A 25704-nucleotide genomic window follows, 5' to 3' on the forward strand; every position below is an offset into this window, starting at 1 on the left:
ACCAGGGCTGCCCAACCCTCTACTGCATACACTAAACCAGGGCTGCCCAACCCTCTACTGCATACACTAAACCAGGGCTGCCCTACCCTCTACTACACTAAACCAGGGCTGCCCAACCCTCTACTACACTAAACCAGGGCTGCCCAACCCTCTACTACACTAAACCAGGGCTGCCCAACCCTCTACTACACTAAACCAGGGCTGCCCTACCCTCTACTACACTAAACCAGGGCTGCCCAGCCCTCTACTACACTAAACCAGGGCTGCCCAACCCTCTACTGCATACACTAAACCAGGGCTGCCCTACCCTCTACTACACTAAACCAGGGCTGCCCAACCCTCTACTGCATACACTAAACCAGGGCTGCCCAACCCTCTACTGCATACACTAAACCAGGGCTGCCCAACCCTCTACTGCATACACTAAACCAGGGCTGCCCTACCCTCTACTACACTAAACCAGGGCTGCCCAACCCTCTACTACACTAAACCAGGGCTGCCCAACCCTCTACTACACTAAACCAGGGCTGCCCAACCCTCTACTGCATACACTAAACCAGGGCTGCCCTACCCTCTACTACACTAAACCAGGGCTGCCCTACCCTCTACTGCATACACTAAACCAGGGCTGCCCAACCCTCTACTGCATACACTAAACCAGGGCTGCCCTACCCTCTACTACACTAAACCAGGGCTGCCCTACCCTCTACTACACTAAACCAGGGCTGCCCAGCCCTCTACTGCATACACTAAACCAGGGCTGCCCAACCCTCTACTACACTAAACCAGGGCTGCCCAACCCTCTACTACACTAAACCAGGGCTGCCCTACCCTCTACTACACTAAACCAGGGCTGCCCAGCCCTCTACTGCATACACTAAACCAGGGCTGCCCAACCCTCTACTGCATACACTAAACCAGGGCTGCCCAACCCTCTACTACACTAAACCAGGGCTGCCCTACCCTCTACTACACTAAACCAGGGCTGCCCAGCCCTCTACTACACTAAACCAGGGCTGCCCTACCCTCTACTACACTAAACCAGGGCTGCCCAGCCCTCTACTACACTAAACCAGGGCTGCCCTACCCTCTACTACACTAAACCAGGGCTGCCCAACCCTCTACTACACTAAACCAGGGCTGCCCAGCCCTCTACTACACTAAACCAGGGCTGCCCAGCCCTCTACTACACTAAACCAGGGCTGCCCAACCCTCTACTGCATACACTAAACCAGGGCTGCCCTACCCTCTACTGCATACACTAAACCAGGGCTGCCCTACCCTCTACTGCATACACTAAACCAGGGCTGCCCAACCCTCTACTGCATACACTAAACCAGGGCTGCCCTACCCTCTACTGCATACACTAAACCAGGGCTGCCCAACCCTCTACTACACTAAACCAGGGCTGCCCAACCCTCTACTACACTAAACCAGGGCTGCCCTACCCTCTACTACACTAAACCAGGGCTGCCCAACCCTCTACTACACTAAACCAGGGCTGCCCTACCCTCTACTACACTAAACCAGGGCTGCCCAACCCTCTACTACACTAAACCAGGGCTGCCCAACCCTCTACTACACTAAACCAGGGCTGCCCTACCCTCTACTACACTAAACCAGGGCTGCCCAACCCTCTACTACACTAAACCAGGGCTGCCCAACCCTCTACTACACTAAACCAGGGCTGCCCAACCCTCTACTACACTAAACCAGGGCTGCCCAACCCTCTACTACACTAAACCAGGGCTGCCCAACCCTCTACTACACTAAACCAGGGCTGCCCAACCCTCTACTGCACTAAACCAGGGCTGCCCTACCCTCTACTACACTAAACCAGGGCTGCCCAGCCCTCTACTACACTAAACCAGGGCTGCCCAACCCTCTACTACACTAAACCAGGGCTGCCCAACCCTCTACTACACTAAACCAGGGCTGCCCAACCCTCTACTACACTAAACCAGGGCTGCCCAACCCTCTACTACACTAAACCAGGGCTGCCCTACCCTCTACTGCATACACTAAACCAGGGCTGCCCTACCCTCTACTGCATACACTAAACCAGGGCTGCCCTACCCTCTACTACACTAAACCAGGGCTGCCCAACCCTCTACTACACTAAACCAGGGCTGCCCTACCCTCTACTACACTAAACCAGGGCTGCCCAACCCTCTACTACACTAAACCAGGGCTGCCCAACCCTCTACTACACTAAACCAGGGCTGCCCTACCCTCTACTACACTAAACCAGGGCTGCCCAACCCTCTACTGCACTAAACCAGGGCTGCCCTACCCTCTACTACACTAAACCAGGGCTGCCCAACCCTCTACTACACTAAACCAGGGCTGCCCAACCCTCTACTGCACTAAACCAGGGCTGCCCTACCCTCTACTACACTAAACCAGGGCTGCCCTACCCTCTACTACACTAAACCAGGGCTGCCCTACCCTCTACTACACTAAACCAGGGCTGCCCTACCCTCTACTACACTAAACCAGGGCTGCCCAACCCTCTACTGCACTAAACCAGGGCTGCCCTACCCTCTACTACACTAAACCAGGGCTGCCCAACCCTCTACTACACTAAACCAGGGCTGCCCAACCCTCTACTACACTAAACCAGGGCTGCCCTACCCTCTACTACACTAAACCAGGGCTGCCCTACCCTCTACTACACTAAACCAGGGCTGCCCAACCCTCTACTACACTAAACCAGGGCTGCCCTACCCTCTACTACACTAAACCAGGGCTGCCCAACCCGCTTCCTGGAGATCTACTGTCCTGTAGGTTTTCAGTCCAACCCTAATTTAGCGTATCTGATTCAGCTAGTTAAGGTCTTGTTGAGCAGCTAATAAGTAGAATCAGGTGTGTTAAATTAGGGTTGGACTGAAAAACCCACAGGACGGTAGATCTCCAGGAAGAGAGTTGGGCATCCCAGACTCATTTTCATGGTCAGTGTGAAGTCCTATGAGCTAGGATCATCACGTCGGGACTCGCGTAGTTTGAGCGGGTCAAGGACTCACCGATGATGGCTGTTCTGTTCTCCACACCCCTGTCGAATGTCCTGATAATTTTCTGACATGTCAGAAATGTTGGTCATGCATCTTGTAGTATGAGCAGTGCTACGACGCGGTTGGGTAAGGACTACTGCCAACAGCCAATGAGACCAAAACAATGATGGAGAAGAGGAAAGCAACAACGAGGACAGACTAGTGGAGCCGTGGAGAGAAGGGGAACGCCACCGAGGGGATGGAGGACAGACTAGTGGAGCCGTGGAGAGAAGGGAAACGCCACCGAGGGGATGGAGGACAGACTAGTGGAGCCGTGGAGAGAAGGGGAACGCCACCGAGGGGATGGAGGACAGACTAGTGGAGAGAAGGGAAACGCCACCGAGGGGATGGAGGACAGACTAGTGGAGAGAAGGGAAACGCCACCGAGGGGATGGAGGACAGACTAGTGGAGCCGTGGAGAGAAGGGAAACGCCACCGAGGGGATGGAGGACGGACTAGTGGAGCCGTGGAGAGAAGGGAAACGCCACCGAGGGGATGGAGGACAGACTAGTGGAGCCGTGGAGAGAAGGGGAACGCCACTGCCTTTTCATTATTACCTCTGCGTCCTACCATGACAGACACCAAAAAGATAAAGGCTGGAATGAAATAGCCTCTGCCCTTCAGCGGGTCCGGATTCTGCATCTCTTTGATGTTTCTGCACATAATGTGCTAATAAAGCAGCTCGCGGAAATCTGGAAATGTGAGCACTTCCAAGTTAAGATTTATTAGTCATGTAGTGTATGCTCAGAATCAGATGACATTTGGCAAGTTACCATACAGCTAACCGTTGACCTACCCAGTGTTGGGCAGCGTTTCGTTAGATCTTCGTTAGCTTAGCGCTCCCATCCATCCCACTGTTCTGTCCGCTGGGTCAGTGACTCCACAGCCTCAGGTCCAAAACGTCACATTGCGATAAATTTAACAACCCATTTTGTGAATTCTTGGTTGGTGAGCGGACCCCAGACCTCACAGCCATAAAGGTCAATGGGTTCTATAACTGATTCAAGTATTTTTAGCCAGATTCTAATTGGTATGTTGAATTTTATGTTCCTTTTAATGGCATAGAAGGCCCTTCTTGCCTTGTCTCTCAGATGGTTCACAGCTTTGTGGAAGTTACCTGTGGCGCTGATGTTTAGGCCGAGGTATGTATCGTTTTTTGTGTGCTCTAGGGCAACTGTGTCTAGATGGAATTTGTATTCGTGGTCCTGGCACACCATTGTTTTTTTCTTTGTGAGATTTACTGTCAGGGCCCAGGTGTGACATAATCTGTGCAGAAGATCTAGGTGCTGCTGTAGGCCCTCATTGGTTGGGGACAGAAGCATCAGATCATCAGCAAACAGTAAACATTTGACTTCAGATTCTAGTAGGGTGAGGCCAGGTGCTGCAGACTGTTCTAGTGCCCTCGCTAATTCATTGATGTAAGTGTTGAAGCTACATCGCTGTCTCACCCCCCCCCCCCCCCCCGGCCGTGTGGAAAGTAATGTTTTTTGCCAATTTTAACCGCACACTTGTTGTTTGTGTACATGGATTTTATAATGTCTGAATGTTTTTCCCCCAACACCACTTTCCATCAACTTGTATAGCAGACCCTCATGCCAAATTGTGTCAAGCTTTTTTTAAATCAACAAAGCATGAGAAGACTTTGCCTTTGTTTTTTGTTTGTCATTAGGGTGAATATGTGGTCTGTTGTACGGTCGTACTGTCTCTTAAGGCAGGGCCTCTGTCACGCAGCCTCTTCCCAGCCGAACCGTAAGGAAGAGTTTGTGCATATACATGTTGTTCGTTTTGGACTTGGTTTGGGCACACCAAACATTTTGTCATGGCCAACCGAAGTTTGGGAGCTGAAGTGTACGCCCCTTCGTCCGTGATTGGTTATCTGTAGGGATTCTTCAATAAAGTATTTGTTGTCGTTCAACGAGTGACGATGCGTTTTCATGCAAATTTTTTCATTGAGAAATACTGCACCATACATCTTAGTTAGATGTAATATTGCGCGACTAAGATCTACATGGCAAAAACGTCAATTAATGACAGATTTCTTGAGTTATTTTAGATTAATTCTGACTTTTTTGAGGAAGTGAATACTGGTTACAGCAGCTCAAAATGGACAAACAGTACTATTGCCGCTTTGTTTGTTTTTCAAGCCAAGGTCTTTTAAGGGCGTATGGAGTGCACTTGTTTGTTTCGCCGACAGCCGAGCTGAAGCATTCTAACGCCTTTATGGGATTATTTGTGAGGGACAATGACTTGAATGTGAACTGCTGTATTTGTATTTATTTTGGATACCCATTAGTTCCTGCCAAGGCAGCAGCTACTCTTCCTGGGGTTTATTATGGATCCACATTAGTTCCTGCCAAGGCAGCAGCTACTCCTCCTGGGGTTTATTATGGATCCCCATTAGTTCCTGCCAAGGCAGCAGCTACTCTTCCTGGGGTTTATTAAGGATCCCCATTAGTTCCTGTCAAGGCAGCAGCTACTCTTCCTGGGGTTTATTATGGATCCCCATTAGTTCCTGTCAAGGCAGCAGCTACTCTTCCTGGGGTTTATTATGGATCCCCATTAGTTCCTGCCAAGGCAGCAGCTACTCTTCCTGGGGTTTATTATGGATCCCCATTAGTTCCTGCCAAGGCAGCAGCTACTCTTCCTGGGGTTTATTATGGATCCCCATTAGTTCCTGCCAAGGCAGCAGCTACTCTTCCTGGGGTTTATTATGGATCCCCATTAGTTCCTGCCAAGGCAGCAGCTACTCTTCCTGGGGTTTATTATGGATCCCCATTAGTTCCTGCCGAGGCAGCAGCTACTCCTCCTGGGGTCCAGCTAAATTTAGGCAGTTATACAATTTTAAAAAACATTACAATACATTCACAGATTTCACAACACAGGCCCCTACTCCACCACTACCACATATCTACAATACAAAATCCATGTGTACATGTGTGTATAGTGCGTATGTTATCGTGTGTGTGTGTGTGTGTGCATGTGTCTGTGTCTATGTTTGTGTTGCTTCACAGTCCCCGCTGTTCCGTAAGGTGTTTTAAAAACAAAATCTGTTTTTAAATTCTAATTTTACTACTTGCATCAGTTAGCTGATGTGGAATAGAGTTTCATGTAGTCATGGCTCTGTGTAGTACTGTGCGCCTCCCATAGTCTGTTCTGGACTTGGGGACTATGAAGAGACCTCTGGTGGCATGTCTTGTGGGGTATGCATGGGTGTCCGAGGTGTGTGCTAGTAGTTTAAACAGACACCCTTCTTGGGTATGACGCTACAAGCTTGGCACACCTGTTTTTGGAGAGTTTCTCCCATTCTTCTCTGCAGATCCTCTCAAGCTCTGTCAGGTTGGATGGGGAGCGTCGCTGCACAGCTATTTTCAGGTCTCTCCAGAGATGTTTGATCTGGTTCAAGTCCGGGCTCTGGCTGGGCCACTCAAGGACATTCAGACACTTGTCCTGAAGCCACTCCTGCGTTGTCTTGGCTGTGTGCTTAGGGTCGTTGTCCTGTTGGAAGGTGAACCTTTGCCCCAGTCTGAGGTCCTGAGTGCTCTGGAGCAGGTTTTCATCAAGGATCTATCTGTACTTTGCTCCGTTCACCTTTCCTTAGATCCTGACTAGTCTCCCAGTCCCTGCCGCTGAAAAACATCCCCACAGCATGATGCTGCCACCACCATGCTTTACCGTTGGGATGGTGCCAGGTTTCCTCCAGACGTGACGCTTGGCGTTCAATCTTGAATTCATCAGACCAGAGAATCCTGTTTCTCATGGTCAGAGTTCTTTAGGTGCCTTTTGGCAAACTCCAAGCCGGCTGTCATGTGCTTTTTACTGAGGAGTGGCTTCCGTCTGGCTACTCTACCATAAAGGTCTGATTGGTGGAATGCTACAGAGATAGTTGTCCTTCTGGAAGTTTCTCCCATCTCCACAGAGGAACTCTGGAGCTCTTTCAGTGAACATCGGGTTCTTGGTCACCTCCCTGACAAAGGCCCTTCTCCCCCGATTGCTCAGTTTGGCCGGGCGGCCAGCTCTAGGAAGAGTCTTGGTGGTTCCAAACATTTTCCATTTAAGAATGATGGAGGCCACTGTGTTCTTGGGGACCTTCAATACTGCAGAAATTATTTGGTACCCTTCCCCAGATCTGTGCCTCGACACAATCCTGTCTCGGTGCTCTACAGACAATTCCTTCGACCTCATGGCTTGGTTTTTGCTCTGACATGCACTGTCAACTGTGGGACCTTATATTGACAGGTGTGTGCCTTTTCCAAATCATGTCCAATCAATTGAATTTACCACAGGTGGACTCCAATGAAGTTGTAGAAACATCTCAAGGATGATGGAAACACCTGAGCTCAACTTCGAGTCTCATAGCGAAGGGTCTTCGGTATTTCTGTTTTTTAAAATGTAATACGTTTGCAAATATTTCTTAACCTGTTTTCGCTTTGTCATTATGGGGTATTGTGTGTAGATTGAGGTTTTTTTTCTTCTTGAATTCATTTTAGAATAATTCTGTAACGTTTCAAAGTGGAGAAAGTGATGGTCTGAATACTTCCCGAATGCCTGTATATTCTTTTATGATGTTTTTGTGTCTTTATTTCAGGTGAACGTCCGTGATGCCCTCAACCAGGCCATGGATGAGGAACTGGAGAGGGATGAGCGGGTCTTCCTTCTGGGGGAGGAGGTGGCTCAGTATGATGGAGCTTACAAGGTAAGAATGTACACTCAGTGGCCTGTTTATTAGGTACACCAGCCCATTCACGAAAATGGATCGCTCCTACAGTCACGTGGCCGTGGCTTGCTATATACAGTGGGGAGAACAAGTATTTCATACACTGCCGATTTTGCAGGTTTTCCTACTTACAAAGCATGTAGAGGTCTGTAATTTTTATCATAGGTACACTTCAACTGTGAGAGACGGAATCTAAAACAAAAATCCAGAAAATCACTGTATGATTTTTGAGTAATTAATTAGCATTTTATTGCATGACATAAGTATTTGATACATCAGAAAAGCAGAACTTAATATTTGGTACAGAAACCTTTGTTTGCAATTACAGAGATCATACGTTTCCTGTAGGTCTTGACCAGGTTTGCACACACTGCAGCAGGGATTTTGGCCCACTCCTCCATACAGACCTTCTCCAGATCCTTCAGGTTTCGGGGCTGTCGCTGGGCAATACGGACTTTCAGCTCCCTCCAAAGATTTTCTATTGGGTTCAGGTCTGGAGACTGGCTAGGCCACTCCAGGACCTTGAGATGCTTCTTACGGAGCCACTCCTTAGTTGCCCTGGCTGTGTGTGTCGGGTCGTTGTCATGCTGGAAGACCCAACCACGACCCATCTTCAATGCTCTTACTGAGGGAAGGAGGTTGTTGGCCAAGATCTTGCGATACATGGCCCCATCCATCCTCCCCTCAATACGGTGCAGTCGTCCTGTCCCCTTTGCAGAAAAGCATCCCCAAAATAATGTTTCCACCTCCATGCTTCACGGTTGGGATGATGTTCTTGGGGTTGTACTCATCCTTCTTCTTCCTCCAAACACGGCGAGTGGAGTTTAGACCAAAAAGCTCTATTTTTGTCTCATCAGACCACATGACCTTCTCCCATTCCTCCTCTGGATCATCCAGATGGTCATTGGCAAACTTCAGATGGGCCTGGACATGCGCTGGCTTGAGCAGGGGGACCTTGCGTGCGCTGCAGGATTTTAATCCATGACGGCGTAGTGTGTTACTAATGGTTTTCTTTGAGACTGTGGTCCCAGCTCTCTTCAGGTCATTGACCAGGTCCTGCCGTATTGTTCTGGGCTGATCCCTCACCTTCCTCATGATCATTGATGCCCCACGAGGTGAGATCTTGCATGGAGCCCCAGACAGAGGGTGATTGACCGTCATCTTGAACTTCTTCCATTTTCTAATAATTGCGCCAACAGTTGTTGCCTTCTCACCAAGCTGCTTGCCTATTGTCCTGTAGGCCATCCCAGCCTTGTGCAGGTCTTCAATTTTATCCCTGATGTCCTTACACAGCTCTCTGGTCTTGGCCATTGTGGAGAGGTTGGAGTCTGTTTGATTGAGTGTGTGGACAGGTGTCTTTTATACAGGTAACGAGTTCAAACAGGTGCAGTTAATACAGGTAATGAGTGGAGAACAGGAGGGCTTCTTAAAGAAAAACTAACAGGTCTGTGAGAGCTGGAATTCTTACTGGTTGGTAGGTGATCAAATACTTATGTCATGCAATAAAATGCAAATTAATTATTTAAAAATCATACAATGTGATTTTCTGGATTTTTGTTTTAGATTCCGTCTCTCACAGTTGAAGTGTACCTATGATAAAAATTACAGACCTCTACATGCTTTGTAAGTAGGAAAACCTGCAAAATCGGCAGTGTATCAAATACTTGTTCTCACCACTGTAATACAGGCATCGAGGCATTCAGTTACTGTTCGATTGAACGTTAGAACGAGTGACCTAAGTGACTTTGAGTGTGGTATGATCGTCGGAGCCAGGCGTGCCGCTTCCAGTATCTCAGAAAATGTCCGCCCATCCAGGGCGTTTCACCCACGACAGTGTCTAGTGTTTACCGAGAACAGTGCGACAAACAAAAAAATATCCAGTCAGCGGCAGTCCTGTGGGCGAAAACAGCTCGTTGATGAGAGAGGTGGAAGGAGAAAGGCAAGAGTGGTGCAAGCTAACAGGCGGGCCACAAACAGACACATAACGGAGCAGCTCAACAGTGGTTTGGAGAACAGAACGGAACGCACAACTCGTCGGTCCTTGTCGCGGCTCCAGTGGTCACGCCATCACCAACACTGGACAGTTGAGGAGTGGAAAAACATTGCCTGGAATATGACAGCGAGTTCAGTTTACACAGTCCCCAGACCTCAACCCAATAGAGTATCTTTGGGATGAGATGGAACGGGCTGTTCGCATCATTAATGTACCGCCGTCCAATCTGTAGCAACTGCTTGATGCCATCGCGTCAGCATGGACCAACATCCCTGTGGAACGTTTCCGACACCTTGTAGAATGTCAGGCTGTTCTGGAGGCAAACGCTCATTCCATGGTTTTTGTTTTTTAAAACTATTTTCTACATTGTAGAATAATAGTGAAGACATCAAAACTATGAAATAACACATATGGAATCATGTAGTAACCAAAAAAGGGTTAAACAAATCATAAATGTATTTTATATTTGAGATTCTTCTAAGTAGCCACCCTTTGCCTTGATGACAGCTTTGCACACTCTTGGCATTCTCTCAACAGTGTGTGTGTGTGTGTGTGTGTGTGTATATATATATACACACACACACACACACACACACACACACACACACAGTGAGGGGAAAAAAGTATTTGATCCCCTGCTGATTTTGTACGTTTGCCCACTGACAAAGACATGATCAGTCTATAATTTTAAATGGTAGGTTTATTTGAACATTGAGAGACAGAATAACAACAACAAAATCCAGAAAAACGCATGTCAAAAATGTTATAAATTGATTTGCATTTTTAATGAGGGAAATAAGTATTTGACCCCCTCTCAATCAGAAAGATTTCTGGCTCCCAGGTGTATTTTATACAGGTAACAAGCTGAGATTAGGAGCACACTCTTAAAGGGAGTGCTCCTAATCTCAGTTTGTTACCTGTATAAAAGACACCTGTCCACAGAAGCAATCAATCAATCAGGTTCCAAACTCTCCACCATGGCCAAGACCAAAGAGCTCTCCAAGGATGTCAGGTACAAGATTGTAGACCTACACAAGGCTGGAATGGGCTACAAGACCATCGCCAAGCAGCTTGGTGAGAAGGTGACAACAGTTGGTGCGATTATTCGCAAATGGAAGAAACACAAAATAACTGTCAATCTCCCTCGGCCTGGGGCTCCATGCAAGATCTCACCTCGTGGAGTTGCAATGATTATGAGAACGGTGAAGAATCAGCCCAGAACTACACGAGAGGATCTTGTCAATGATCTCAAGGCAGCTGGGACCATAGTCACCAAGAAAACAATTGGTAACACACTACGCCGTGAAGGACTGAAATCCTGCAGCGCCCGCAATGTCCCCCTGCTCAAGAAAGCACATATACATGCCCGTCTGAAGTTTGCCAATGAACATCTGAATGATTCAGAGGAGAACTGGGTGAAAGTGCTGTGGTCAGATTAGACCAAAATGGAGCTATTTGGCATCAACTCAACTCGCCGTGTTTGGAGGAGGAGGAATGCTGCCTATGACCCCAAGAACACCATCCCCACCGTCAAACATGGAGGTGGAACATTATGCTTTGGGGGTGTTTTTCTGCTAAGGGGACAGGACAACTTCACCGCATCAAAGGGACGATGGACGGGACCATGTACCGTCAAATCTTGGGTGAGAACCTCCTTCCCTCAGCCAGGGCATTGAAAATGGGTCGTGGATGGGTATTCCAGCATGACAATGACCCAAAACACACGGCCAAGGCAACAAAGGAGTGGCTCAATAAGAAGCACATTAAGGTCCTGGAGTGGCCTAGCCAGTCTCCAGACCTTAATCCCATAGAAAATCTGTGGAGGGAGCTGAAGGTTCGAGTTGCCAAACGTCAGCCTTGAAACCTTAATGACTTGGAGAAGATCTGCAAAGAGGAGTGGGACAAAATCCCTCCTGAGATGTGTGCAAACCTGGTGGCCAACTACAAGAAACGTCTGACCTCTGTTATTGTCAACAAGGGTTTTGCCACCAAGTACTAAGTCATGTTTTGCAGAGGGGTCAAATACTTATTTCCCTCATTAAAATGCAAATCAATTTATAACATTTTTGACATGCGTTTTTCTGGATTTTGTTGTTGTTATTCTGTCTCTCACTGTTCAAATAAACCTACAATTAAAATTATAGACTGATCATGTCTTTGTCAGTGGGCAAACGTACAAAATCAGCAGGGGATCAGATACTTTTTTCCCCTCACTGTATGTATATATATATATATATATATATAATTAGCTGGAGAGGGGGGAGGAGGCGGCCCAGTATGATGGAGTTTACAAGGTAAGTATACGGTGCCTTCGGAAAGTATTCAGACCCCTTTTTCCACATTTTGTTACGTTACAGCCTTATTCTAAAATTGATTAAATAAATAAATAAAGATCATCAGCAATCTACACACAATACCCCATAATGACAAAGCGAAAACAGGTTTTTAGAAATTTTAGCAAATTTATAAAAAACAGAAATACGAGAGGATCTTGTCAATGATCTCAAGGCAGCTGGGACCATCTTCACCAAGAAAACAATTGGTAACACACTACGCCGTGAAGGACTGAAATTCAGACCCTTTGCTATGAGACTCGAAATTGAGCTCCGGTGCGTCCTGTTTCCATTGATCATCCTTGAGTTTCTACAACTTGATTGGAATCCACCTGTGGTAAGTTCTATTGATTTGGAAAGCCACACACCTGTCTATATAAGGTCCCACAGTTGACAGTGCATGTCAGAGCAAAAACCAAGCCATGAGGTTGAAGGAATTGTCCGAAGCGCTCCGAGACAGGATTGGGTTTAGGCACAGATCTGGGGAAGGGTACCAAAACATTTCTGAAGCATTGAAGGTCTCCAAGAACAGAGTGGCCTCCATCATTCTTAAATGGAAGAAGTTTGGAACCACCAAGACTCTTCCTAGAGCTGGCAAGCTGGCCAAACTGAGCAATCAGGGGAGAAGGGCCGTGGTCAGGGAGGTGATTTAAAAAATGTACTTTGTTTGAACAATCTATGGCATATTTGACAGCTTGAATGGGATTCCTTTTTTTGGCCTTGTTTATTCGTAGGTCAGCAGGGGGCTGTGGAAGAAATATGGTGACAAACGCATCATCGACACTCCAATCACAGAGGTAAACAAGACCCTGTTTATTTAGAATGTTGTTTCTGTTGGTCTCTTAAGGAATGTTGTCAGTCTGATGGTCTCTTAAGGAATGTTGTCAGTCTGATGGTCTCTTAAGGAATGTTGTCAGTCTGATGGTCTCTTAAGGAATGTTGTCAGTCTGATGGTCTCTTAAGGAATGTTGTCAGTCTGTTGGTCTCTTAAGGAATGTTGTCAGTCTGATGGTCTCTTAAGGAATGTTGTCAGTCTGATGGTCTCTTAAGGAATGTTGTCAGTCTGATGGTCTCTTAAGGAATGTTGTCAGTCTGTTGGTCTCTTAAGGAATGTTGTCAGTCTGATGGTCTCTTAAGGAATGTTGTCAGTCTGATGGTCTCTTAAGGAATGTTGTCAGTCTGTTGGTCTCTTAAGGAATGTTGTCAGTCTGATGGTCTCTTAAGGAATGTTGTCAGTCTGATGGTCTCTTAAGGAATGTTGTCAGTCTGATGGTCTCTTAAGGAATGTTGTCAGTCTGATGGTCTCTTAAGGAATGTTGTCAGTCTGATGGTCTCTTAAGGAATGTTGTCAGTCTGATGGTCTCTTAAGGAATGTTGTCAGTCTGTTGGTCTCTTAAGGAATGTTGTCAGTCTGATGGTCTCTTAAGGAATGTTGTCAGTCTGATGGTCTCTTAAGGAATGTTGTCAGTCTGATGGTCTCTTAAGGAATGTTGTCAGTCTGATGGTCTCTTAAGGAATGTTGTCAGTCTGATGGTCTCTTAAGGAATGTTGTTTCTGTTGGTCTCTTAAGGAATGTTGTCAGTCTGATGGTCTCTTAAGGAATGTTGTCAGTCTGATGGTCTCTTAAGGAATGTTGTCAGTCTGATGGTCTCTTAAGGAATGTTGTCAGTCTGATGGTCTCTTAAGGAATGTTGTCAGTCTGATGGTCTCTTAAGGAATGTTGTCAGTCTGATGGTCTCTTAAGGAATGTTGTCAGTCTGATGGTCTCTTAAGGAATGTTGTCAGTCTGATGGTCTCTTAAGGAATGTTGTCAGTCTGATGGTCTCTTAAGGAATGTTGTCAGTCTGATGGTCTCTTAAGGAATGTTGTCAGTCTGATGGTCTCTTAAGGAATGTTGTCAGTCTGATGGTCTCTTAAGGAATGTTGTCAGTCTGATGGTCTCTTAAGGAATGTTGTCAGTCTGATGGTCTCTTAAGGAATGTTGTCAGTCTGATGGTCTCTTAAGGAATGTTGTCAGTCTGATGGTCTCTTAAGGAATGTTGTCAGTCTGATGGTCTCTTAAGGAATGTTGTCAGTCTGATGGTCTCTTAAGGAATGTAGTCAGTCTGTTGGTCTCTTAAGGAATGTTGTCAGTCTGTTGGTCTCTTAAGGAATGTTGTCAGTCTGATGGTCTCTTAAGGAATGTTGTCAGTCTGATGGTCTCTTAAGGAATGTTGTCAGTCTGATGGTCTCTTAAGGAATGTTGTCAGTCTGATGGTCTCTTAAGGAATGTTGTCAGTCTGATGGTCTCTTAAGGAATGTTGTCAGTCTGATGGTCTCTTAAGGAATGTTGTCAGTCTGATGGTCTCTTAAGGAATGTTGTCAGTCTGGTCTCTTAAGGAATGTTGTCAGTCTGATGGTCTCTTAAGGAATGTTGTTTCTGTTGGTCTCTTAAGGAATGTTGTCAGTCTGATGGTCTCTTAAGGAATGTTGTTTCTGTTGGTCTCTTAAGGAATGTTGTCAGTCTGATGGTCTCTTAAGGAATGCTGTCAGTCTGTTGGTCTCTTAAGGAATGTTGTCAGTCTGATGGTCTCTTAAGGAATGTTGTCAGTCTGTTGGTCTCTTAAGGAATGTTGTCAGTCTGATGGTCTCTTAAGGAATGTTGTCAGTCTGATGGTCTCTTAAGGAATGTTGTCAGTCTGATGGTCTCTTAAGGAATGTTGTCAGTCTGATGGTCTCTTAAGGAATGTTGTCAGTCTGATGGTCTCTTAAGGAATGTTGTCAGTCTGATGGTCTCTTAAGGAATGTTGTCAGTCTGATGGTCTCTTAAGGAATGTTGTCAGTCTGATGGTCTCTTAAGGAATGTTGTCAGTCTGATGGTCTCTTAAGGAATGTTGTCAGTCTGATGGTCTCTTAAGGAATGTTGTCAGTCTGATGGTCTCTTAAGGAATGTTGTCAGTCTGATGGTCTCTTAAGGAATGTTGTCAGTCTGATGGTCTCTTAAGGAATGTTGTCAGTCTGATGGTCTCTTAAAGAATGTTGTCAGTCTGATGGTCTCTTAAGGAATGATAACGGATGCATTTTCTCCTCCCCTTTCAGATGGGCTTTGCTGGCATTGCTGTTGGTGCTGCATTCGTAAGTCAATTAGTATTATTATAATGGCATGTATTGAAATGTCATATTCCTATAGAAAGTATCGTTGTACGAGCATCTCTTCACTAACCCTTTATATAGAGTGTTAAACGTAATAAAACACAAACAATTGAATGTCTACATCTGATTTTGGTAGAAAGATGTCTGCTTTCTCATTGTGTGCACGGGCCCTGGCCAAAGGAAGTGCACTACATAGGGAATAGGGTGCCATTCTCTGGTCTAAAGTAGTGCACTATATAGGGAATAGGGTGCCATTCTCTGGTCTAAAGTAGTGCACTATATAGGGAATAGGGTGCCATTCTCTGGTCTAAAGTAGTGCACTACATAGGGAATAGGGTGCCATTCTCTGGTCTAAAGTAGTGCACTATATAGGGAATAGGGGGTCATTCTCTGGTCTAAAGTAGTGCACTACATAGGGAATAGGGTACCATTTGAGACGCACCCATGTGTTTCCAGGCCGGGCTGAGGCCGATCTGTGAGTTCATGACCTGGAACTTCTCCATGCAAGCCATCGACCAGGTGATCAACTCAGCTGCTAAGACCTACTACATGTCAGCCGGAGCGCAGCCTGTCCCCATTGTGTTCCGCGGCCCCAACGGCTCCTCCGCAGGTAAATAAGCAAACATCTATGCCAGTGTTTCCCAATCCTGCTTCTGGGGAACCAAAGGTGTCCCAACAATTTTTTTTCCCCTAGCAGTAACATACTTGTTAATAATCAAAGGCTTGAAAATGAATTGATTTGTTGAATCAAGTGAGTGCTAGGGAAAAAACAAAAATGTGCACCCCTTTGGGTCCCCAGGATTGCATTGATCTATGCAGACACCTTGCTCCTTTCTGATGATTTTTTTTCTGGGATAGTTGTAATGTCCTGGGGTGAAACATGTTTTTTTGTGTTCCTCTGTCTGCAGGCGTTGCAGCCCAACACTCCCAGTGCTTCGCTGCCTGGTACGGCCACTGCCCCGGCCTCAAAGTAGTCAGCCCCTGGAACTCCGAGGACGCCAGAGGTCTCCTCAAAGCAGCTATCAGAGACGATAACCCTGGTGAGCAATGACCTGCGTCCCAAATACCACCCTATTCCCTATATGGTCACTACTTTAGACCAGGGGCCCATAAGGATATGTTGAAAAGTAGTGCTCTACATAGGGAATAGGGTGTAATTGGCCTTTTCATGTTTCCTCACATCCGCTCCCTCGACGGTATTGGATAAGGTCCAAGGCTGATGTCCTGTAGCGTAGATGAGGGAATCACTGTAGATCTGCTGGTGTCCTTTTGGTATAGACATTTTAAGTTCCTGTGCTGTAACCACGGTGACACTTGCTAATTAAAACTACATTTTCTTGTATTTTTCCTCCAACAGTGGTGTTCCTGGAGAATGAGTTGATGTATGGTGTTCCCTTCGAGCTGTCTGAGGAGGTCATGCATAAAGACTTTGTCGTACCTATCGGAAAGGCCAAGGTGGAAAGACGAGGTAACTAGCAAGAGCTAAACATCGAAAAATGTAAATGTTCATTGTAACCTCCCCTGGCAAAACATTGTGAGAGATTATTGATGATTTCATTGTGAGAGAATTGATTTCATTGAGAGAATTGATAATTTTATTGTGAGAGATTGACGTCGTTGTGAGAGAATCCATTTATTTGAGATAATTGATGATTTCATTGAGTTAATTGATTTCATTGTGAGAGATTGCCGATTTCATTGTAAGAGATAATTGGTGATTTCATTGTGAGGGTGAATTGGTGTCATTGTGAGAGAGAATTGGTGATGGATGGTTTTGAGATGACAGCCTAAAACAGACAGCAGCAGGTCTGGTCTACAAAATGTATCCCACATCTCTGGGTACGCTGTGTGCACTGAACTGACATGCATGATTGTTGCTGACACTCCGATGTTCAGATGACGAGAATTAAATCGTCTATAATGTGCACCACAGCAGCCTAAACTCAGACAAAGGTGTGTAGCTGCTGGTAAAGACTCAGACAGAGGTGTGTAGCTGCTGGTAAAGACTCAGACAGAGGTGTGTAACCTACTGTAGCTGCTGGTAAAGACTCAGACAGAGGTGTGTAGCTGCTGGTAAAGACTCAGACAGAGGTGTGTAACCTACTGTAGCTGCTGGTAAAGACTCAGACAGAGGTGTGTAACCTACTGTAGCTGCTGGTAAAGACTCAGACAGAGGTGTGTAACCTACTGTAGCTGCTGGTAAAGACTCAGACAGAGGTGTGTAACCTACTGTAGCTGCTGGTAAAGACTCAGACAGAGGTGTGTAACCTACTGTAGCTGCTGGTAAAGACTCAGACAGAGGTGTGTAACCTACTGTAGCTGCTGGTAAAGACTCAGACAGAGGTGTGTAGCTGCTGGTAAAGACTCAGACAGAGGTGTGTAGTCTACTGTAGCTGCTGGTAAAGACTCAGACAGAGGTGTGTAGTCTACTGTAGCTGCTGGTAAAGACTCAGACAGAGATGTGTAGCTGCTGGTAAAGACTCAGAGGTGTGTAGCTGCTGGTAAAGACTCAGACAGAGGTGTGTAACCTACTGTAGCTGCTGGTAAAGACTCGGACAGAGGTGTGTAACCTACTGTAGCTGCTGGTAAAGACTCAGACAGAGGTGTGTAACCTACTGTAGCTGCTGGTAAAGACTCAGACAGAGGTGTGTAGCCTACTGTAGCTGCTGGTAAAGACTCAGACAGAGGTGTGTAGCCTACTGTAGCTGCTGGTAAAGACTCAGACAGAGGTGTGTAGCCTACTGTAGCTGCTGGTAAAGACTCGGACAGAGGTGTGTAACCTACTGTAGCTGCTGGTAAAGACTCAGACAGAGGTGTGTAACCTACTGTAGCTGCTGGTAAAGACTCAGACAGAGGTGTGTAATCTACTATAGCTGCTGGTAAAGACTCAGACAGAGGTGTGTAACGTATTGTAGCTGCTGGTAAAGACTCAGACAGAGGTGTGTAACCTACTGTAGCTGCTGGTAAAGACTCAGACAGAGGTGTGTAACATACTGTAGCTGCTGGTAAAGACTCAGACAGAGGTGTGTAACATACTGTAGCTGCTGGTAAAGACTCAGACAGAGGTGTGTAATCTACTATAGCTGCTGGTAAAGACTCAGACAGAGGTGTGTAACGTATTGTAGCTGCTGGTAAAGACTCAGACAGAGGTGTGTAACCTACTATAGCTGCTGGTAAAGACTCAGACAGAGGTGTGTAGCTGCTGGTAAAGACTCAGACAGAGGTGTGTAGCCTACTGTAGCTGCTGGTAAAGACTCAGACAGAGGTGTGTAGCTGCTGGTAAAGACTCAGACAGAGGTGTGTAACCTACTGTAGCTGCTGGTAAAGACTCAGACAGATGTGTGTAGCCTACTGTAGCTGCTGGTAAAGACTCAGACAGAGGTGTGTAACCTACTGTAGCTGCTGGTAAAGACTCAGACAGAGGTGTGTAACCTACTGTAGCTGCTGGTAAAGACTCAGACAGAGGTGTGTAACCTACTGTAGCTGCTGGTAAACACTCAGACAGAGGTGTGTGTAACCTAATGTAGCTGCTAGTAAAGACTCAGACAGAGGTGTGTAGCCTACTGTAGCTGCTGGTAAAGACTCAGACAGAGGTGTGTAGCTGCTGGTAAAGACTCAGACAGAGGTGTGTAGCCTACTGTAGCTGCTGGTAAAGACTCAGACAGAGGTGTGTAGCCTACTGTAGCTGCTGGTAAAGACTCAGACAGAGGTGTGTTGCTGCTGGTAAAGACTCAGACAGAGGTGTGTAGCTGCTGGTAAAGACTCAGAGGTGTGTAGCTGCTGGTAAAGACTCAGACAGAGGTGTGTAACCTACTGTAGCTGCTGGTAAAGACTCAGACAGAGGTGTGTGTAACCTACTGTAGCTGCTGGTAAAGACTCAGACAGAGGTGTGTAGTCTACTGTAGCTGCTGGTAAAGACTCAGACAGAGATGTGTAGCTGCTGGTAAAGACTCAGAGGTGTGTAGCTGCTGGTAAAGACTCAGACAGAGGTGTGTAACCAACTGTAGCTGCTGGTAAAGACTCAGACGGAGGTGTGTAGCTGCTGGTAAAGACTCAGACAGAGGTGTGTAGTCTACTGTAGCTGCTGGTAAAGACTCAGACAGAGGTGTGTAACATACTGTAGCTGCTGGTAAAGACTCAGACAGAGGTGTGTAATCTACTATAGCTGCTGGTAAAGACTCAGACAGAGGTGTTTAGCCTACTGTAGCTGCTGGTAAACACTCAGACAGAGGTGTGTGTAACCTAATGTAGCTGCTAGTAAAGACTCAGACAGAGGTGTGTAGCTGCTGGTAAAGACTCAGACAGAGGTGTGTAACCTACTGTAGCTGCTGGTAAAGACTCAGACAGAGGTGTGTAACCTACTGTAGCTGCTGGTAAACACTCAGACAGAGGTGTGTGTAACCTAATGTAGCTGCTAGTAAAGACTCAGACAGAGGTGTGTAGCCTACTGTAGCTGCTGGTAAAGACTCAGACAGAGGTCTGTAGCTGCTGGTAAAGACTCAGACAGAGGTGTGTAACCTACTGTAGCTGCTGGTAAACACTCAGACAGAGGTGTGTGTAACCTAATGTAGCTGCTAGTAAAGACTCAGACAGAGGTTTGTAGCCTACTGTAGCTGCTGGTAAAGACTCAGACAGAGGTGTGTAGTCTACTGTAGCTGCTGGTAAAGACTCAGACAGAGGTGTGTTGCTGCTGGTAAAGACTCAGACAGAGGTGTGTAACCTACTGTAGCTGCTGGTAAAGACTCAGACAGAGGTGTGTAACCTACTGTAGCTGCTGGTAAAGACTCAGACAGAGGTGTGTAGTCTACTGTAGCTGCTGGTAAAGACTCAGACAGAGGTGTGTAGCTGCTGGTAAAGACTCAGACAGAGGTGTGTAACCTACTGTAGCTGCTGGTAAAGACTCAGACAGAGGTGTGTAACCTACTGTAGCTGCTGGTAAACACTCAGACAGAGGTGTGTGTAACCTAATGTAGCTGCTAGTAAAGACTCAGACAGAGGTGTGTAGCCTACTGTAGCTGCTGGTAAAGACTCAGACAGAGGTGTGTAGCTGCTGGTAAAGACTCAGACAGAGGTGTGTAGTCTACTGTAGCTGCTGGTAAAGACTCAGACAGAGGTGTGTAACCTACTGTAGCTGCTGGTAAAGACTCAGACAGAGGTGTGTTGCTGCTGGTAAAGACTCAGACAGAGGTGGTCCTCTGTAGCTCAGCTGGTAGAGCACGGCGCTTGTAACGCCAAGGTAGTGGGTTCGATCCCCGGGACCACCCATACACAAAAAAAAATGTATGCACGCATGACTGTAAGTCGCTTTGGATAAAAGCGTCTGCTAAATGGCATATTATATTATTATTATTATATTATAGGTGTGTAACCTACTGTAGATGCTGGTAAAGACTCAGACAGAGGTGTGTAACCTACTGTAGCTGCTGGTAAAGACTCAGACAGAGATGTGTAGCTGCTGGTAAAGACTCAGACAGAGATGTGTAGCTGCTGGTAAAGACTCAGACAGAGGTGTGTAACCTACTGTAGCTGCTGGTAAAGACTCAGACGGAGGTGTGTAGCTGCTGGTAAAGACTCAGACAGAGGTGTGTAGTCTACTGTAGCTGCTGGTAAAGACTCAGACAGAGGTGTGTAATCTACTATAGCTGCTGGTAAAGACTCAGACAGAGGTGTGTAACGTATTGTAGCTGCTGGTAAAGACTCAGACAGAGGTGTGTAACATACTGTAGCTGCTGGTAAAGACTCGGACAGAGGTGTGTAACCTACTGTAGCTGCTGGTAAAGACTCAGACAGAGGTGTGTGTAACCTAATGTAGCTGCTAGTAAAGACTCAGACAGAGGTGTGTAGCCTACTGTAGCTGCTGGTAAAGACTCAGACAGAGGTGTGTAGCTGCTGGTAAAGACTCAGACAGAGGTGTGTAACCTACTGTAGCTGCTGGTAAACACTCAGACAGAGGTGTGTGTAACCTAATGTAGCTGCTAGTAAAGACTCAGACAGAGGTGTGTAGCCTACTGTAGCTGCTGGTAAAGACTCAGACAGAGGTGTGTAGCCTACTGTAGCTGCTGGTAAAGACTCAGACAGAGGTGTGTAACCTACTGTAGCTGCTGGTAAAGACTCAGACAGAGGTGTGTAGCTGCTGGTAAAGACTCAGACAGAGGTGTGTAACCTACTGTAGCTGCTGGTAAAGACTCAGACAGAGGTGTGTAGCTGCTGGTAAAGACTCAGACAGAGGTGTGTAACCTACTGTAGCTGCTGGTAAAGACTCAGACAGAGGTGTGTAGCCTACTGTAGCTGCTGGTAAAGACTCAGACAGAGGTGTGTAACCTACTGTAGCTGCTGGTAAAGACTCAGACAGAGGTGTGTAACCTACTGTAGCTGCTGGTAAAGACTCAGACAGAGGTGTGTAACCTACTGTAGCTGCTGGTAAACACTCAGACAGAGGTGTGTGTAACCTAATGTAGCTGCTAGTAAAGACTCAGACAGAGGTGTGTAGCCTACTGTAGCTGCTGGTAAAGACTCAGACAGAGGTGTGTAGCTGCTGGTAAAGACTCAGACAGAGGTGTGTAACCTACTGTAGCTGCTGGTAAACACTCAGACAGAGGTGTGTGTAACCTAATGTAGCTGCTAGTAAAGACTCAGACAGAGGTGTGTAGCCTACTGTAGCTGCTGGTAAAGACTCAGACAGAGGTGTTAGTAGCCTACTGTAGTTGCTGTTAAAGACTCAGACAGAGGTGTGTAACCTACTGTAGCTGCTGGTAAAGACTCAGACAGAGGTGTGTAGCCTACTGTAGCTGCTGGTAAAGACTCAGACAGAGGTGTGTAACCTACTGTAGCTGCTGGTAAAGACTCAGACAGAGGTGTGTAACCTACTGTAGCTGCTGGTAAAGACTCAGACAGAGGTGTGTAGTGTACTGTAGCTGCTGGTAAAGACTCGGACAGAGGTGTGTAACCTACTGTAGCTGCTGGTAAAGACTCAGACAGAGGTGTGTAGTCTACTGTAGCTGCTGGTAAAGACTCAGACAGAGGTGTGTGTAACCTAATGTAGCTGCTAGTAAAGACTCAGACAGAGGTGTGTAGCCTACTGTAGCTGCTGGTAAAGACTCAGACAGAGGTGTGTAGCTGCTGGTAAAGACTCAGACAGAGGTGTGTAGTCTACTGTAGCTGCTGGTAAAGACTCAGACAGAGGTGTGTAACCTACTGTAGCTGCTGGTAAAGACAGACGGAGGTGTGTAGCTGCTGGTAAAGACTCAGACGGAGGTGTGTAGCTGCTGGTAAAGACTCAAACAGAGGTGTGTAGTCTACTGTAGCTGCTGGTAAAGACTCAGACAGAGGTGTGTAACCTACTGTAGCTGCTGGTAAAGACTCAGACAGAGGTGTGTAACCTACTGTAGCTGCTGGTAAAGACTCAGACAGAGGTGTGTAGCTGCTGGTAAAGACTCAGACAGAGGTGTGTAGTCTACTGTAGCTGCTGGTAAAGACTCAGACAGAGGTGTGTAACCTACTGTAGCTGCTGGTAAAGACTCAGACAGAGGTGTGTAGCTGCTGGTAAAGACTCAGACAGAGGTGTGTAGTCTACTGTAGCTGCTGGTAAAGACTCAGACAGAGGTGTGTAACCTACTGTAGCTGCTGGTAAAGACTCAGACAGAGGTGTGTAACCTACTGTAGCTGCTGGTAAAGACTCAGACAGAGGTGTGTAGCTGCTGGTAAAGACTCAGACAGAGGTGTGTAACCTACTGTAGATGCTGGTAAAGACTCAGACAGAGGTGTGTAACCTACTGTAGCTGCTGGTAAAGACTCAGACGGAGGTGTGTAGCTGCTGGTAAAGACTCAGACAGAGGTGTGTAGTCTACTGTAGCTGCTGGTAAAGACTCAGGCAGAGGTGTGTAACATACTGTAGCTGCTGGTAAAGACTCAGACAGAGGTGTGTAACCTACTCTAGCTGCTGGTAAAGACTCAGACAGAGGTGTGTAACCTACTGTAGCTGCTGGTAAAGACTCAGACAGAGGTGTGTAACCTACTGTAGCTGCTGGTAAAGACTCAGACAGAGGTGTGTAACCTACTGTAGCTGCTGGTAAAGACTCAGACAGAGGTGTGTAGCTGCTGGTAAAGACTCAGACAGAGGTGTGTAACCTACTGTAGCTGCTGGTGAAGACTCAGACGGAGGTATGTAGCTGCTGGTAAAGACTCAGACAGAGGTGTTTAGTCTACTGTAGCTGCTGGTAAAGACTCAGACAGAGGTGTGTAACCTACTGTAGCTGCTGGTAAAGACTCAGACGGAGGTGTGTAGCTGCTGGTAAAGACTCAGACAGAGGTGTGTAACATACTGTAGCTGCTGGTAAAGACTCAGACAGAGGTGTGTAACCTACTCTAGCTGCTGGTAAAGACTCAGACAGAGGTGTGTAACCTACTGTAGCTGCTGGTAAAGACTCAGACAGAGGTGTGTAACCTACTGTAGCTGCTGGTAAAGACTCAGACAGAGGTGTGTAACCTACTGTAGCTGCTGGTAAAGACTCAGACAGAGGTGTGTAACCTACTGTAGCTGCTGGTAAAGACTCAGACAGAGGTGTGTAGCTGCTGGTAAAGACTCAGACAGAGGTGTGTAACCTACTGTAGATGCTGGTAAAGACTCAGACAGAGGTGTGTAACCTACTGTAGCTGCTGGTAAAGTCTCAGACGGAGGTATGTAGCTGCTGGTAAAGACTCAGACAGAGGTGTGTAACCTACTGTAGCTGCTGGTAAAGACTCAGACAGAGGTGTGTAACATACTGTAGCTGCTGGTAAAGACTCAGACAGAGGTGTGTAACCTACTCTAGCTGCTGGTAAAGACTCAGACAGAGGTGTGTAACCTACTGTAGCTGCTGGTAAAGACTCAGACAGACGTGTGGAACCTACTGTAGCTGCTGGTAAAGACTCAGACAGAGGTGTGTAACCTACTGTAGCTGCTGGTAAAGACTCAGACAGAGGTGTGTAACCTACTGTAGCTGCTGGTAAAGACTCAGACAGAGGTGTGTAACCTACTGTAGCTGCTGGTAAAGACTCAGACAGAGGTGTGTAGCTGCTGGTAAAGACTCAGACAGAGGTGTGTAACCTACTGTAGATGCTGGTAAAGACTCAGACAGAGGTGTGTAACCTACTGTAGCTGCTGGTAAAGACTCAGACAGAGGTGTGTAACCTACTGTAGCTGCTGGTAAAGACTCAGACAGAGGTGTGTAACCTACTGTAGCTGCTGGTAAAGACTCAGACAGAGGTGTGTAATCTACTGTAGCTGCTGGTAAAGACTCAGACAGAGGTGTGTAACCTACTCTAGCTGCTGGTAAAGACTCAGACAGAGGTGTGTAACCTACTGTAGCTGCTGGTAAAGACTCAGACAGAGGTGTGTAGCCTACTGTAGCTGCTGGTAAAGACTCAGACAGAGGTGTGTAACCTACTGTAGCTGCTGGTAAAGACTCAGACAGAGGTGTGTAACCTACTGTAGCTGCTGGTAAAGACTCAGACAGAGGTGTGTAGCTGCTGGTAAAGACTCAGACAGAGGTGTGTAACCTACTGTAGCTGCTGGTGAAGACTCAGACGGAGGTATGTAGCTGCTGGTAAAGACTCAGACAGAGGTGTTTAGTCTACTGTAGCTGCTGGTAAAGACTCAGACAGAGGTGTGTAACCTACTGTAGCTGCTGGTAAAGACTCAGACGGAGGTGTGTAGCTGCTGGTAAAGACTCAGACAGAGGTGTGTAACATACTGTAGCTGCTGGTAAAGACTCAGACAGAGGTGTGTAACCTACTCTAGCTGCTGGTAAAGACTCAGACAGAGGTGTGTAACCTACTGTAGCTGCTGGTAAAGACTCAGACAGAGGTGTGTAACCTACTGTAGCTGCTGGTAAAGACTCAGACAGAGGTGTGTAACCTACTGTAGCTGCTGGTAAAGACTCAGACAGAGGTGTGTAACCTACTGTAGCTGCTGGTAAAGACTCAGACAGAGGTGTGTAGCTGCTGGTAAAGACTCAGACAGAGGTGTGTAACCTACTGTAGATGCTGGTAAAGACTCAGACAGAGGTGTGTAACCTACTGTAGCTGCTGGTAAAGTCTCAGACGGAGGTATGTAGCTGCTGGTAAAGACTCAGACAGAGGTGTGTAACCTACTGTAGCTGCTGGTAAAGACTCAGACAGAGGTGTGTAACATACTGTAGCTGCTGGTAAAGACTCAGACAGAGGTGTGTAACCTACTCTAGCTGCTGGTAAAGACTCAGACAGAGGTGTGTAACCTACTGTAGCTGCTGGTAAAGACTCAGACAGACGTGTGGAACCTACTGTAGCTGCTGGTAAAGACTCAGACAGAGGTGTGTAACCTACTGTAGCTGCTGGTAAAGACTCAGACAGAGGTGTGTAACCTACTGTAGCTGCTGGTAAAGACTCAGACAGAGGTGTGTAACCTACTGTAGCTGCTGGTAAAGACTCAGACAGAGGTGTGTAGCTGCTGGTAAAGACTCAGAC

General features: G+C 46.8%; 1 protein-coding gene across 1 annotated transcript in view; it reads left to right on the plus strand.

Annotated features, from left to right (window-relative positions):
* Nucleotides 1-25704, plus strand: part of LOC311138283 (pyruvate dehydrogenase E1 component subunit beta, mitochondrial-like) — a gene marked incomplete at its 3' end in the record, with an annotated part of 59400 nt that overhangs the window by 11181 nt on the left and 22515 nt on the right. The window contains exons 3-8 of the mRNA XM_084172965.1: nucleotides 7636-7743; nucleotides 12825-12887; nucleotides 15169-15204; nucleotides 15679-15832; nucleotides 16131-16262; nucleotides 16580-16690. Coding sequence (XP_084029091.1) covers nucleotides 7636-7743; nucleotides 12825-12887; nucleotides 15169-15204; nucleotides 15679-15832; nucleotides 16131-16262; nucleotides 16580-16690 — 604 coding nt within the window. The remainder of the gene's footprint in view (nucleotides 1-7635; nucleotides 7744-12824; nucleotides 12888-15168; nucleotides 15205-15678; nucleotides 15833-16130; nucleotides 16263-16579; nucleotides 16691-25704) is intronic.

This window comes from Coregonus lavaretus (genome assembly GCF_964263955.1).
Source record: "Coregonus lavaretus genome assembly, chromosome: 12".
Classification (NCBI taxonomy): Eukaryota; Metazoa; Chordata; class Actinopteri; order Salmoniformes; family Salmonidae; genus Coregonus; species Coregonus lavaretus.